Source organism: Seriola lalandi, unplaced genomic scaffold (assembly GCF_002814215.2).
Source record: "Seriola lalandi dorsalis isolate HSWRI2012SDOR001 ecotype SW California unplaced genomic scaffold, Sedor1 jcf7180002054494, whole genome shotgun sequence".
NCBI classification, from domain to species: Eukaryota; Metazoa; Chordata; class Actinopteri; order Carangiformes; family Carangidae; genus Seriola; species Seriola lalandi.
Window position 1 is genome coordinate 18,752 of NW_019525047.1, and position 13,867 is coordinate 32,618.

The 13,867-nt window shown below is 38.9% G+C and overlaps 2 protein-coding genes across 3 annotated transcripts in view; both read right to left on the bottom strand.

Moving 5' to 3' along the window:
* Window positions 1-454: 454 nt before the first annotated feature.
* LOC111659846 (ras-related protein Rab-18) lies at window positions 455-11,156 on the bottom strand. Its single transcript, XM_023412929.2, has 7 exons — window positions 10,963-11,156; window positions 8,671-8,726; window positions 5,231-5,292; window positions 4,864-4,936; window positions 3,847-3,965; window positions 3,214-3,280; window positions 455-2,441 (listed from the first exon to the last, which is right to left on the bottom strand). Exons 1-7 carry the CDS (start codon window positions 11,028-11,030, stop codon window positions 2,272-2,274), a joined length of 615 nt encoding a protein of 204 aa, XP_023268697.1. The 5' UTR covers window positions 11,031-11,156; the 3' UTR covers window positions 455-2,271.
* A 786-nt stretch (window positions 11,157-11,942) lies between these two features.
* The window catches only part of itgb1a (integrin, beta 1a), a 29,059-nt gene continuing 27,134 nt past the window's right edge, over window positions 11,943-13,867 (bottom strand). The window contains exons 16-17 of one of the 2 annotated variants that reach the window (XM_023412911.2): window positions 13,759-13,836; window positions 11,943-13,257 (exon numbers count right to left, since the gene is read on the bottom strand). In XM_023412911.2, the coding sequence (XP_023268679.1) occupies window positions 13,759-13,836 (78 nt within the window). In that variant the 3' untranslated portion in view covers window positions 11,943-13,257. The remainder of the gene's footprint in view (window positions 13,258-13,758; window positions 13,837-13,867) is intronic. The other variant, XM_023412912.2, reaches the window with a different exon arrangement.

Consider the following 13,867-nt stretch of genomic DNA (forward strand, 5'->3'; position numbering starts at 1 on the left):
TGACTGAGACATATTTCCAGACGGCTGCCTGGACTCGCTCTGGCTGCCAGCCCCGGCCCTTTCATAATCGCCCAGGAATTATGCACATCCCAGTTAAAGCACTGGTAGAGTGAGTTATGGCTGTGGTGGTGTTTCCTGAGAAGTCTGCCAAAAAGATGATTTAGATAGATCACACGTCTGGGGTCTGGGGGTTCCTCGGACACTGTTTAAACACAAGTCTTTATTCTGAGGACACAGGAATGTGAAGGGCGCTGAGTGAAAAACCCATCACCTAACAGTGACATTTCCAACATGGCAACGATGGCAGCAGAGTTATTGGTTATCTGTTATGAAGGTTTGAAGTGATTTCTAGAAAGGACTCATTCTTCATTATTAATCACCGTCCCTCTTCAAATAACAGTTGTCAACGGCTCCACAACAATCCTGAAGTCTGGATTAACACCGACATATTCACTTCTATTCACTTAAAAAAGAATTTTATTTAGTTTAATACATTGGGCGGCTTGTAGTGAAATATGTATACATTCAGCTTTACAATTCATACAGGAATTTTCCCACCAAATTCCTAAAATACACACAATTTACAACTTAAACATGTTTTAACATATATCTGAACACAAAAAAGACAGCTTAATAAGTAAAAGCCTACTTTTTGTCTTATTACACAGTACCATTAAATTCAAATGGTAAACCTGTATGTTTAATGTTTTATTTCCAGCTAAATATAAGTTAATGTGTTTATAGTAAACAGCCTCTGAAGGTCATTCACTGGACAAACAAACATAAAAGAATGGCACGCAGAATTTCTCATGCAATAAAAAGAAATAAAACAAACAAAAAAATTCCCATCTGTGATAAGACATGCTTGTTACCCATGTCTCTTTCACCATCCCTGTTACGTCAAGCTCTCAGAACTACATTTCCCAGGATTTCTCAGACCATATAACAGCACTCGAATACTACAAACATAGTCCGGGGTCAGTGGTACAGTACATTTATAACTGCCTCTCAGATACAAACACAGAGATAGGAGTACTGTGAAATCCATTAGCAATGTGGAGCACGCAGCTCTTTGATTTTCCAAATTCAGTGGAAACACCCTTATGACTCACTGCCCTGTTTAATATTGAACACTTTTCCTTTGTCTATGCACAGTCAAAGGAATCTATATGAAAGACTGTAGCAGTCCTAGTGATATTACTGATATTATCTGTCTGAGTGGGGGAGTACAAGTAGGTCGCACTCCATTAAAGCAACTCGTTACAAAAAAGGCGTGCAATTTTAAGAGGTTCCCTCTTCTTCTGCACCCAGTGGAAAGCTTGCTGGTGCCAATCTCTTTGATTTATACACTCTTCAAAACACACCAAAGGTTTGAAGTCCAAGTCAATAAAAGCAGTAAAACGTCATTCCAACCACTTGGTAACTCTATTATATTCTGAAGAAATGAGGCAGTTGTGTGGACAACAGAGACGCATGATCCAACTCATAGCTGAGAGTGGTGCGATGGAATACGAGATGGGCCGGCTTGATAAGCTTCTCTATAAGCAGCATAATGTTCATAGGGTCTGTGCTGAGGGAGGGGCAGAGGGGGATCAGGATCAAGCACAGGACAGAGCTGAGGAAAGATAAACATTGGAGGAAAATCGGCCCTGCACTGATACAGATGTGTTTGCTAAGGCGAGATGCTCCTAGAAACAAAAGCATGCTGGAGACAAGAGGAGAACCTTGGTCAAAAAAATTCTCATGATCACGCTTCAGAGACTTATCCATTTGTCTGACAAACTTTGGTTTATACCTTTGGACTTAACCGTCCTGTTAAAAATTAAATGCCAAAGCACAATGAGAAACTGAAAAATGAGTATATTTCGACCAAGGTCCTTAAAACTGCACAAAACTGTAACTCAAAACAAAACAGAGGAGAGTCAACTCACTCAAATTCCATTAAGAGGAAGGCTGAGCTGCATTTGCATTTTAGCGCAGCATTACTATTAGAAAGTGTGCAAAAAAGTAGTGTCTGTGTGAACACAGGTAGAGTGTGTGGGACGGTCAACCCTTACAGCTCAGCGGAGGGGACACAGTCAGACCTCCACTGCCTTCATGTCTGAGTCGGGAGCTCAGCTCAGGACAGCACACAGTGGGAAGAGGGGAGTTCTTTCAAGTGTGTGTGTTTATGTTAGTGTTTGAGTGTGTGACACTGTGTGAGGTATTCACACGTGTATGTTTGAACATGTGTGTGTGTGAACATGTTTGTGTACTTTGTGTGCGTGTCGTCTAGACCAGGGAGCAGTAGCCACCGCAGGATCCACCTCCCGCGTCCTCGTCGGTGAGCTGGACTCCTCGGCCGTGGTTCTCGCTCTGCCATAAACCAGGAGTCTGGATGATCTTCTCCACCAGCTCCTCAAATGCACACTGAACACCGTCCCTGGTCTTAGCACTCGCCTCTGGGAGCACAGAGTGTGTGTGTGTGTGTGTGGGGGGGGGGTGAAGGAGCAGAGGGGCAGGAGCAGACGGAGAGAACGGCAAAAAGTAGTGAGACAACCAAGAAGAAAAGAGAAATAACAAGGGTGAGAAAAATGAGAATTGGGTGTGTGGAGACGGAGGATGGAAATAGAAAAGAAAAGAAAATGAGACACAGATACAACAACTGTTAATGTCTGCATCTTGATGTCATCATCTGGCGGTGGTGGAAAATGTCTCAACAATAACTGTCATCTCCAGACACTAATAGTGGACCTTAGGAGGTTATTAGGAGATATAGTTAACACCCACTCCACAGTTTGATGAGATCCAGAAACATAATAGTAATGACCACAGGATTAAGAAATAAATCTTATTTAGAAAGCCAAACCTGAAATAATACATTAGGAAATGACGTGGAAAGTGAAGAGTGAAACCCCTCCATGTCAACAAACATTTTTAAAATGACATTTTTCAGTATTTAATGAAGATAAAACTTTTTTTTTTTTAACATGAAATGCATGTCACTTCAACTCGTTTGCGGAGTCATTTACTGACAAAAGTGAAAAATAAAAGCACAGGGGAAAAACAAGAGCACATGGAAGATGATATATGACGCCCGTTTTATAAATAGAACTATGCAAGCATTCCTCAGCAAGTATGATAGTTATTTCAAAAGCTGTTTCCCCTTTGTAACAGTCTGCTGTAACTCATGCCCAGCAGATCTTTGCAGAGCAGGGAATCCTCCTGACTTACCTATAAAAAGCATGGAATGTTTTCTTGCAAACTTCAGCCCTTCGGCCCTGTCTAGCTCGTGGTTTTCCTAAAACAAAAGAGAGGTAATGACTTATTTGAGGTCTGCCGGGCGGAGCTGTCAGCTACTGTGGTCTTCACAAGGCAGAGAGGAAAAGTGATTTTCATAGACAAAGAACAGGACACAATAAATTCATAATGCTCTACTTAGTGGGCATTTTTATCCCCACTGACTGATTCTGGTATCCTGGTAAAGAACCAGCTGCCAGAAATATGAAAGTGGTGCTGCCATGGTCATTCAGTTCTGTCATTTGTCAAATGGGTTTAAGCTGGCTTTTTTTTTATTTTTATATTTCTGGCAATTAATTTCACCGTTCTACAGAATATATGCTTCTACAAAGTTAGTGTGTATTTCCATTTTTTTTACATCTCAAGTTACAGAAAAAACTATTTTAAAATTTGTCCAAAAAAAAAAAAGTAGATACCATTCAAACTTATGAATTTCTTTGGTCATAACAGTTCAAACCAAGGCAAAAAGTACTGAGGATGAATGTTAATGAGCTGCCTATATCTAATCAAACAACCTTGTTAGCCTTGGAGCACAAACACTTCACATACAAACAAAAACTCACGCACCTTATCGATTTTATTTCCAACAAGCATTTTCACAAGGTCGTTCCTTGTACAGTACGTCTCCAGCTCATTGAGCCAGTTATCAAGCTTGGTAAAGGTTTCTCGCCGTGTGACATCATACACTGTGGAAAACCAAATGAACAAAACATGCTCACAATGACGTCAATTACTCTATATACACATTATACATCATAAAACAATTGAACAATAAGGCAGAATGGGAATTATTATATGCAGGCCATAACAGAAAGTTGTGTATTGTTAACTTCTAAACATTTTCTTCAAGAGTAATTAAATCTAATGGGCCTTGGATTTTAAAATATATTTGCCTGCTAAAAGGCAAAGACCTAATTAACTTTTATTACTGAGTTATTTCAACTTCAAAAAAAAAAAAAAATTGAAAAACAAACAAACCTTGATTAAATAAAAACAAACAAATAAATAAATAACTAATATAATATAGTACCAACTAAAAGCACAGGGATTTAAGTTTTCTGATAGTATCACATTGGGAGCTCTCGTAATCCCAGTGCTGAAGCAAGGCGCCTTCTGTTTCTTTATACAGTGGTGCAAAAGTCTGAGACTACTTTCCCGAAAATGGTCTCAGACTTTTGGACCCCACTGTATCATTAGAATGGTCAAAAACCATTGGCTTCAGAGGAAGTCTGTTTTAGAGGTTTAACTAAGTTCCTGTGTACGTGCGTGTGTGTGTGTGTGTGTGTGTGTGTGTGTGTGTGTGTGTGTGTGTGTGTGTGTGTACACTCTGTATATGCATGTCCATATGAGGAGGGTATAAACCAGCTTCCAGAGACACAGGCAAGCGGGTGTGCGTGTGTGTGGGTCACAGGATGAAAAGTCATCACTCTTTTTACAACCAGGGGCCTGACTCTGAAGCAAAGAGGGCAAACACACACACACACACGCACACACAAACTCTCACACAAGCATGCGCACACACACACACGCGCATGCACACACGCACGCACACACAGTCATGATTGCGTCAACAGCTTTGCTTACCCAAGATGACTCCCTGGGCACCACGGTAGTAACTAGGCGTCAGGGTTCGGAAGCGCTCCTGTCCTGCAGTGTCCTGCAAAACACAACCAGCTCAGCACTGCTGCTGGACACACACAGGAAAAACTGGTGGCTCAAACAGAAGGAAAACCAGGGCAGATAAACAACAAGTCTGACTCCTTTCTGTCCCTCAAGGAGTATGTAGGCAGAAACGGTGTTACAAAAGCGCCATCTTCTGGAGACTTGAGAGAATAGCCAAACTGTAGTTATGGAGGAGTTCTACAATTAATCTCTTTTCTCTGACTAACAGACAAAAAGCCACGTTTGTTGCTGTTGAAGTGTTGTAGTCACCACAGAGTGTGACACTTACCCATATGGCCAACTTTGCCTTGTTACCGTCCACAGAAATGGTCTTCACTTTAAAGTCAACACCTAGACAACGGAAAGACAGGCGATCAGTCATACCTTCATGATTACCTCATCCTGCTTCAGTACCAATTTGATGACTCTTACAGGTTTGGCCAATTACTGCCAAGAATATTATCATGGTGACAGACTATGATTACCAATGATGAATTGTCAAAACATACATACCACACAATGTATCTGAACTTCTGTTAACCCCAGCTACTCACACTGGCATTATGCCCGTCCCATGTCCTGCATTTAAATTATAGTGTGACTATGTATTCAGATTAACCATGAAAGGATGATGTGGTTTAATGTCTTCAACTGAAACCAATACAGGTCTGTATAAAGAAAAAATATATGTATAAAAATCCACCACCTGTGAAATGGCTCAGACAGCAATGAATCAACCCTAAAATCCCTGCCAGGTCCCAAAGGAACAGACATTTACACGAAAATAACAATGTTGTCCCCCTTCCCCTCAAAAAGTAAATCTCCTCTATTGCCTTTGTGCAGTGTCTCAGTGCGCAGAGTGTGCAGTGTCTGGATGACAAATTGGCCCGAGTATTAGCATCCACTGACAGATTTACCAGGGAAATGTACACTTGTGATGGGACTGTTTTTACATCTGGGACTGGGGAGTTGCGTTCAGTTCAGAGCCAAACAGAAGAGGAGTGAGGGGACATGAAGACAGGCCAGGGATATATTACACACAGTATGTGTACCGCACACACATGAATGTACAGTTTGTTCACACAGTCAATCACAACAACTAGCTCTTTGTCAAGTCCAGCAGAGTTGCTCAGATACTGTTGCCAGATGTACGAGGAGAGGAGTTTACACTAAACATTTCCATGAACCCGTACCAGTATCTCCTGCTTTAATTTACTATAAATTCATATAGGCCTTACCCAGAGAAAACATACAGTAAAGCATGTGTTTGTCATATCACAACACAATAAGATGCCACTGCCACTTGAAGTCAAGGCCGGGCTGACCTCTGCAGGCCAACCGTTGTAGTATCAATACACCAACAGCATCGCAACACATCAAACTAAATTTAAAAAACAATAAGAATTACTGTAAACACATGACTTGGTCAGCAGCATTACCATGTATTGTCTGTCTTTCACCTTTAAGTAACTAAAAGCTAAATTTATCAATGCAAGTGTCCTCACAGCTGCTCATCTGTCTGCTGATTATCTTAAGCCCCATTACAGTGATTAATTCTTGCCAATATTATCAGTGCTAATGTGACAATGTACTGAGAAAGCTCTACTCACAGGGAGAAATACAACCTGAGATGAACTGCTTTAGGTGGTGAAAGTGAAAATACTTGAATTGAGATCAAGTGATACTGGATTAAAAGTGATTTTTGTCTGAATCTGAGGGGACTTGAGTCATTGAGAGAAGCATAAGTCCAATGAAGACATCTGTTTTGCAAAGAATCGCAGATGGCCAAGTACAACAGTAGCGATCCATGCGTTGACCTTGAAGAAAATATGTTTTTACTGTTTCAACCTTGTGGAATCTGTGCTGTTCGTTGTTTTAACAAAGACAGCATTGAGAGCTGCAAGCTTCACAAAAAATATTCACATTAGTTAGGGGAGAAAAAATTAATTCCATATCTCATCAAGAGGATGACAAATCTTGAACTGTTGAATTCTTTAATGAAAATAAACCCATTAAGGTAGTTACAGCCTGAAGACCACATGAAAATATAGCAGATGTGTCCTTGGTGCGTCAAATGATTTATGCCATTATAAGAAGCTGATGTCATTTGCAGGTTCACCAGAAATTGGAAAAAAAAACTCCACTTGTAAAAAATAATAATGTACCACTATGTTCACCATTTGACCAGATAAGATGGATCGTCTGGTCTGCTGTAAGGTTTTTTCACACTCCTCATTAAGTTTAAAATACATCAAATGGCTTTGTGGCTGTGAGGGTGTGTGGTATTGAGGTGGCTTTTACTTTGAGCTTGCCAAGTGCTCATACCTTCTGTTAGCAGACATCCTAACAGGCAACATGTCTGTTCTGTGACCTCAACTTGACTATGATTCCACTGCAAAAAATGTTTGACTTTTAATTTCTGTTTTAAATTATATTTGCAATAAATACTGGATGTGCAACAGACACAGGCAGCGAGTGTGGCGTTTGAGCCAATTCTGGTTCTGGAGCAGATAACAAGGGCTGTGGATTTGTTGCTCAATACAATGTACAGTATCTGCCAGCAGCCTCAGCGGGGCCTCCATGCTAGGAAGCAGAATGAACAACAGTTTATGTCCATTTTATTGAATATGGAAGACATTGTAGTCTACAGCAGTTGTTAATAGTTCTTAAAAACTCCAGACGGACATAATGAACTTTCTCTGTCATGCGACCCTGTTAGTCCCAGAAGAATGCCGGTGTTCTGCCAAACTGTTTAATGAGGCTCACACATGGACTGATGATACATGTATTTCACTGTCAGTCACCAAATCAATAGTTACTATCAGTCTGAGCAACACAAGCAAAGTTTGGTGGTGTCCCATTCTCCTTACTGGGAGAAGAAGCTGTACAGACTTCACTTAAAAGTTGTTTGTGTTACCTGTTGGTTATAATGCTTTAGCAAACTATTCAGAGACAGGTTGACCTGAGTAAAAGTTACTTTGGGCAAATGTTGTTACTCTTAATTCTAAACATTTTTCTAGGTTAAACCAAATTCTACATGTTCATATAATATATCATAAACCTTGAAGGAAATTATTCCAATCAAATATCTTTTCACTGTTAAACAACAACAAATTAAATGTGCAACACATTTGTTTAAGGCATCTGAGAGGCAGAATGAATTGAATTGAAGTTGAAGTGTTTTAATGACATTAGCATTTGTTGTGCAGTCCGACTGCTAGCTTCATCAACTTCAGGGACAAATTACGTTAACGTTAACAGAGCTCCAGGGAAATTCTGACCTATTATGGTGCACAAAATTTACAATGTACTTTACTTTGTTAAAATATATTCTTTTCATTAACGTACACTCCCTGGCCAGTTTATTAGGTACTCCTATACAATCTCATGCAATCAAGCACAACAACATTTATGAGGCTTATAAAGGCCAGTTCTTGTGAAAACTTTGAGGTGTTCAACTATATGTTTATTACTGAGGTCGTAGTTAGTGGTATTGTTGTACTAAACTGCATTTAACTGAAATCTGTTTCTAATATTATTATTTATTTTGTAAATGGTGTGGGAAAACATTAGAAACAACTCCCATTATAATTCAGTCCAGTTCAACAGAAAAGTACAAAACTCAACTTCAGGCCAGAGTGTATTTAAGGTTGTGGCACCACCATGCGATTCATTAAGTCTTGTTTTTATTTTACTTTTTCATTAGCTGAGCTCAGATGTGTTACTCACCTATTGTCGCTGCCTGTTCTGGGTCAAAGGTGTCATCTGTGAATCTTAAGAGGAGGCTGTTGACAGGAGGAAGGAAATACGGAGATTAGGACACATTATTAATCACTAACAAACACAGCACAATGGCTTTTTTCAGCAATGCTATTCAACACAGGGTGAGCAAGCTTTTGGTCTGAGATCAGGTTTCCATTGTCTGACTCATAACTTGTCCTGCGGCACCAGACTTATCTAATTCTGTATCGCTTTCTCTTTCTATTGATCACTTTGTCTTTCACTTGCATTACACACACAATCTCCGGATGATATCACCACTAGATTGTAGTCAGCAGGACAGGGTTCATTTCTTAACTATGACTAATCAAGTGCAAAGGCCTTAATCACAGCACTGATGATGGGAATAAGCTCACTCTTTTGCCTTGACCCATGTATAATTCTCTTATTATGCCTCATGGGCCATCAGGAGGGATGCTGGAGCAAGGAGTGTTTATTGTCTGAGGTCCATACAGCCGATGAGCTGTGCTTGGAGACTGGCAAGATAAAAATGTATTCATTTGTTCAGGTACAATGAAACTTGTGTATTCCTTGCCAGGCAGACATCCCCCTGATCATCGGAGGGCCTCGACAGATTGCAAGGAAACATATTCAATATCTGTATGCTTTTCAAAAATGAGTCTTGTCAGTGTATCTTTTTGACAACTGCACAACTGGCTCAGGAAGATTCAAACAATGACATTTGAAAATAATCTTAGTCTGAATTAGTTTATTGTATTAAGCAAAAGCCTATTTAATAATAAATTACTTTCTGGAAAAAATGCCCTTGGCCTGAATGATGCACTAGCAGGCAGCTGGACACACAAACTTGTCTGTTTTCTGGAAATATAAGCAACACTGTCTACGTTACAGTGTTGACATAAACCCAGTCCCTCCTCTGTGCTTACTCACTGCCATCATAGCATGCAAACTACCAGTACCACGGGATAAAATGTGAAAGAAAAATTTCCATAAACTAAAACAGACACACACCCTTGATTAAAATGACAGTACTTTGATATCATCAATAAATAAATGGGATAATAAATGGGATAACGCCAAGAATGTGAATAAAGGAAGAAAGAAATGACAAAAGAGTGATAATAATTGCTACCGACACTGTGGCAACATTACTGCTGACAGTATGTGATCCAAACAGCATGAATTAGTGCAAACATTTGAGATTATTTACAACCTTCTGGGCTAACACGGGGATGATCCAAAATGAGAGTGTATTCCCATGTCCCCTTATACAGTTGATCCCTTGTTGATCATGCTGAAGATCCTATTCTTGGAATTTGCCATACGAAAAGGCCTATATCCTTCTGGGGTTCATGTTGCAGTTTGTTATTTTGAGAACTTAAGGCTTGGTCATCAGTGTGCACTGAAAAATTTTTTTTTTGGCTGGACAATTCACTTATCGAAAGGCTTACATTCAAAGCTTTGAGCAGCTCATTATCTATGTACCGTGCTCTGGCTCTGGGAGGCACACTTTACTAGATACCATAGCTTGCAATGTGATGGTTGATGGGTCAGGCTGGCTATCAGGATTCTTTCATGCAGTCTGGACCACAGTCATGGAGACCAGAAAACCTGACCGAGCTCTCTGCTGGCAAACTACACAGTAGTATAAACTGCCAGACTAAAGTTGGTAAAAACATTATACTCTGCTTAGAATATTAGGCTGATTTGTGGTTGCTAACGAGGATGCCGATTACCATATAATGACAAAACTCAAATGTGTGGTGAAAGCCATGCAGCCTTTTAGAGTCCTTCTACAGAAGCTCACTTAGGCATGAACCACTTCAATCAAGCTATAACATGTCTGCTCTTCATTATGATGTGTGAACCACTTGGTGTTGGAGATGCTACCACTACAACTACAGTAAAAAAGATCAGAAACAGAACAGAAATCAAATTATCTACATCATTAACCTGACAACTCATCATGTAATTGCTATCTTAGATAAGTGTCCGCGCCCCATCCAACTATGTCATACGTGAACAAAGATGATGTCACTTACAGAGGTTAGCGGTACAGCCAACACACCACACGCCTGAATTTATCTTACAATAACCAAGGCAGTGTGGCCTCTTTTCTATTTAAAAAGGAGGACAACCACACTGACACGTCTACCTTATTTTAAAACGCTGCTTTATCTTTAAACCTCACATTATTTTGTTGGCTGCTAAGCTAACGTCAGCTAGCTAAGGCTAGCAGTAAGCCACGACATCAATTTCTTGGAGATAACTTGAGCTTACCTAGACTTCCCAACACCACTTTCTCCTATTATTAGTATTTTCAGCGTCGTTAGTGTGTCTTCTTCCATTTTCCCTTCACAGTGAGCTGTGTTACTCTCGATAAACAGCTACAACAGACTGTTTGACACGACGTGTCCAAACAACTTGCGTCCCTGTTTACAGCTCGCAGCAGAGATAGTTTGTCAGCGTCTTGGTAAGAAGCCTCACTTCAACCATATCCGGTGTCGAATTCCGGTATTTCCGGTTGGTTAATGTATGCTACGTGAAATCTGACGAGTTTATGATTACACAACGAAGCAAACACTATTGCAACATATGGTCGGAAGCCATGTAAGTTAAACACATGACTATGGTGTGTTTCTACCAGCGTTATATAACATTAGTATAGTATGTCTATTAATTGTCAATGGTTCTTTTAATATGCAATGTATTGTTTATTCTAATGTATTTAGGTTATTACTGTTATACATTGTAAATTATTAAAATTTATGCGCATAATTATGTTTAATTATTGCCACAACAAAAATGTTACTATTATAACGTATGTCTTGTTAAGGTAATCAGTTTTCATATATTTCAAACAAAATATATTAAATACTTATTTAAAAGGGCCAGTGTTTAGCATCCAGGCTCTCCCAATAACTGAGCTATTGTAATTTCTTCTGTTCAAGGGAAAGGAAACTCAATCCAAATTGTCACCAGGCATCCTTCTCATTGGGTTGACTAAACATGTCTTTGAACATTGATTTTGTTTTCACTTCAGTTGAACTATGTATGTACTCTTTGGTAATTTTATCTATCTGCTCCCCAGGTTCAGTAGAAATGATCTTTAAACCACTATAGCATGTCCCCAGCCTTCAGCTTTAATATGTCATTACTCACTTTTCTGGCTCTTATTGTGAAAAATTGGACATCCAAACGTGAAAAAACACAAAAATGACTATATACACCCTCATATTTTGGCCATACAGAAAGACACATACAGTTTTTGTACTTTATTTAATAAATAACTCATAAACAGCACAGAGAGAGAACATGGTACTGAAATGAAAGGCACTTTGAAAACAATACTGTAAAGGCTTGTGTTGCACTTCAGAGGCATTTGGGTGTGAAAGCATTTCAGAGGTGATTTATGTGAAATACGCTGGATTCATTTTTACAGTCTAAAAAAAAGTAACTAACAAAACTGACTCACGCAAAAGAGTTCACCAGTTCACTGAACAAGCTGACAGAAAACATGTTTTTGGCATACTTGACAAGAACACAGGAAAGGTAAGGAAACCTGAGAGTGAGTAATAAAGTTACTGCAGTTAGCAAATACAACAACATTTCGTTAGTTAATTGCAACTTGTATCATAACTATACAAATCCTTTGATTGTTCAACATTGCCACAATTTCATAATTTTAACAAGTGGTATACAATCCCTTTGTGATAGTATATCAACAACACAAATAATGATAGTTGATATTAATATTCATCTTGTGTATTTAGTCCTTCGAGAAACTTAACAGTACTCAGCAAGAGTGCAATAAAAATTTAAACATTGGATGTTTCTAAGCTGCAGTTTAAAACTACATTTACAACTATTCACCTCTGCAGAATCTATTGTGATTCAACATAATTGTCCAATCTAAGTTGAATGCTAAATATTATTCAATATTTCCTGTTGCAGTTGTTTTCTAATATATACACACACATTGACATAATGTGCTGCTATGGCTGACAATTTACATATTAAACTCAGGTCCTGTCTGGAACACAGAAACGTACAGGAAGTCAGTGCACAGAGACAAACGAGAAGAGGTAAAACAGAGACTAAATGTCTGAGATAGACAGAAGCTGAGGAATTCTTGTACATATATTGTATATCCTTATTGTCCACACTGTGTTGTAAAAAAAAAAAAAAAAAAAAAAGCTAAATCGTCTGCCCATACCAGTCCTGTGGCAGGAAAGAAAACACCATCATTTCATCAACTTCTGCAGATATGAAACTTAAAAGTATATACACATATTGTGTTCTGTACATCTAAAATACAAACAAATGCAGATAAATCATAAAGTGTTAGTAAAAATACAGATGCAGTGGCTGAATGCTACATTATAATGATAAAGCGACAAGAAGAAATGACATGAATTCCACCACAAGCCTCAGTACCCAAACAAGCTAAATACTGCAGATGTCAAATACTTGATAGCAGAGTTCATTGTGATGTTCATTATGATGTCATCATTTTCCCTCATATTTGGGATTGACCACAGTCGTGACAGCGCTTTTGTAGATGGGATTTTCACCCTGGAAAGCAAACATTAAAGGGGTCAATTACATTTATGTTATTATAAAACAAACAGACAATATAGCTTTATTAGTTCATGAGAAATTTTCTCTGAAACTCACCAAAGCACACAGGAAAAGTGGGTTACCATTAGACACAAAAATATAAAATTTTCTATGCTGTAATAATCATTGAGATCGCACTCAGCACACAGTCATGCCTCTGTGATAAAACACCAAATATCAGGATTCACAAATTAGGCCTCATATTCTTTAGAATATATTACTTACCAGACAAGGGTTTTTCGTTTTTGTAGCCTGTAGACATTTTATATCTTCAAACACTGAACAGGTTTTGTGCACACTCATGCAGTATGAAGGCATATTGCTGTTCTTTTTTGTTGAATTTAATTTTGTCGTTATAGAAGACATGTAGAAACTGAAACTCGGTGAAAGGCAAGAGAGTGCAGACAGAAACAGTCCATGCAGGAAAATCATGTGGAAAGGAAAAGAAATACAAACTTAAAGGGCAGCAGCTCTATGTCCATAGCTTGGGTTCTGGAACTGATTGATAGGACTCTTGTATATGGGGTTTTCTTGCTACAGGTAGAGAATGAGGACAGGATAGAGT

Coding starts and splice junctions, on each gene's coding strand:
- LOC111659846 (XM_023412929.2), bottom strand. CDS start 11,030: ATGGAAGAAGACACACTAACGACGCTGAAAATACTAATAATAGGAGAA. Junction 4,937..5,230: donor AGGCAAAGTTGGCCATATGG/GTAAGTGTCACA, acceptor TGTGTTTTGCAG/GACACTGCAGGACAGGAGCG. Junction 3,281..3,846: donor TTGGAAATAAAATCGATAAG/GTGCGTGAGTTT, acceptor CTTTTGTTTTAG/GAAAACCACGAGCTAGACAG.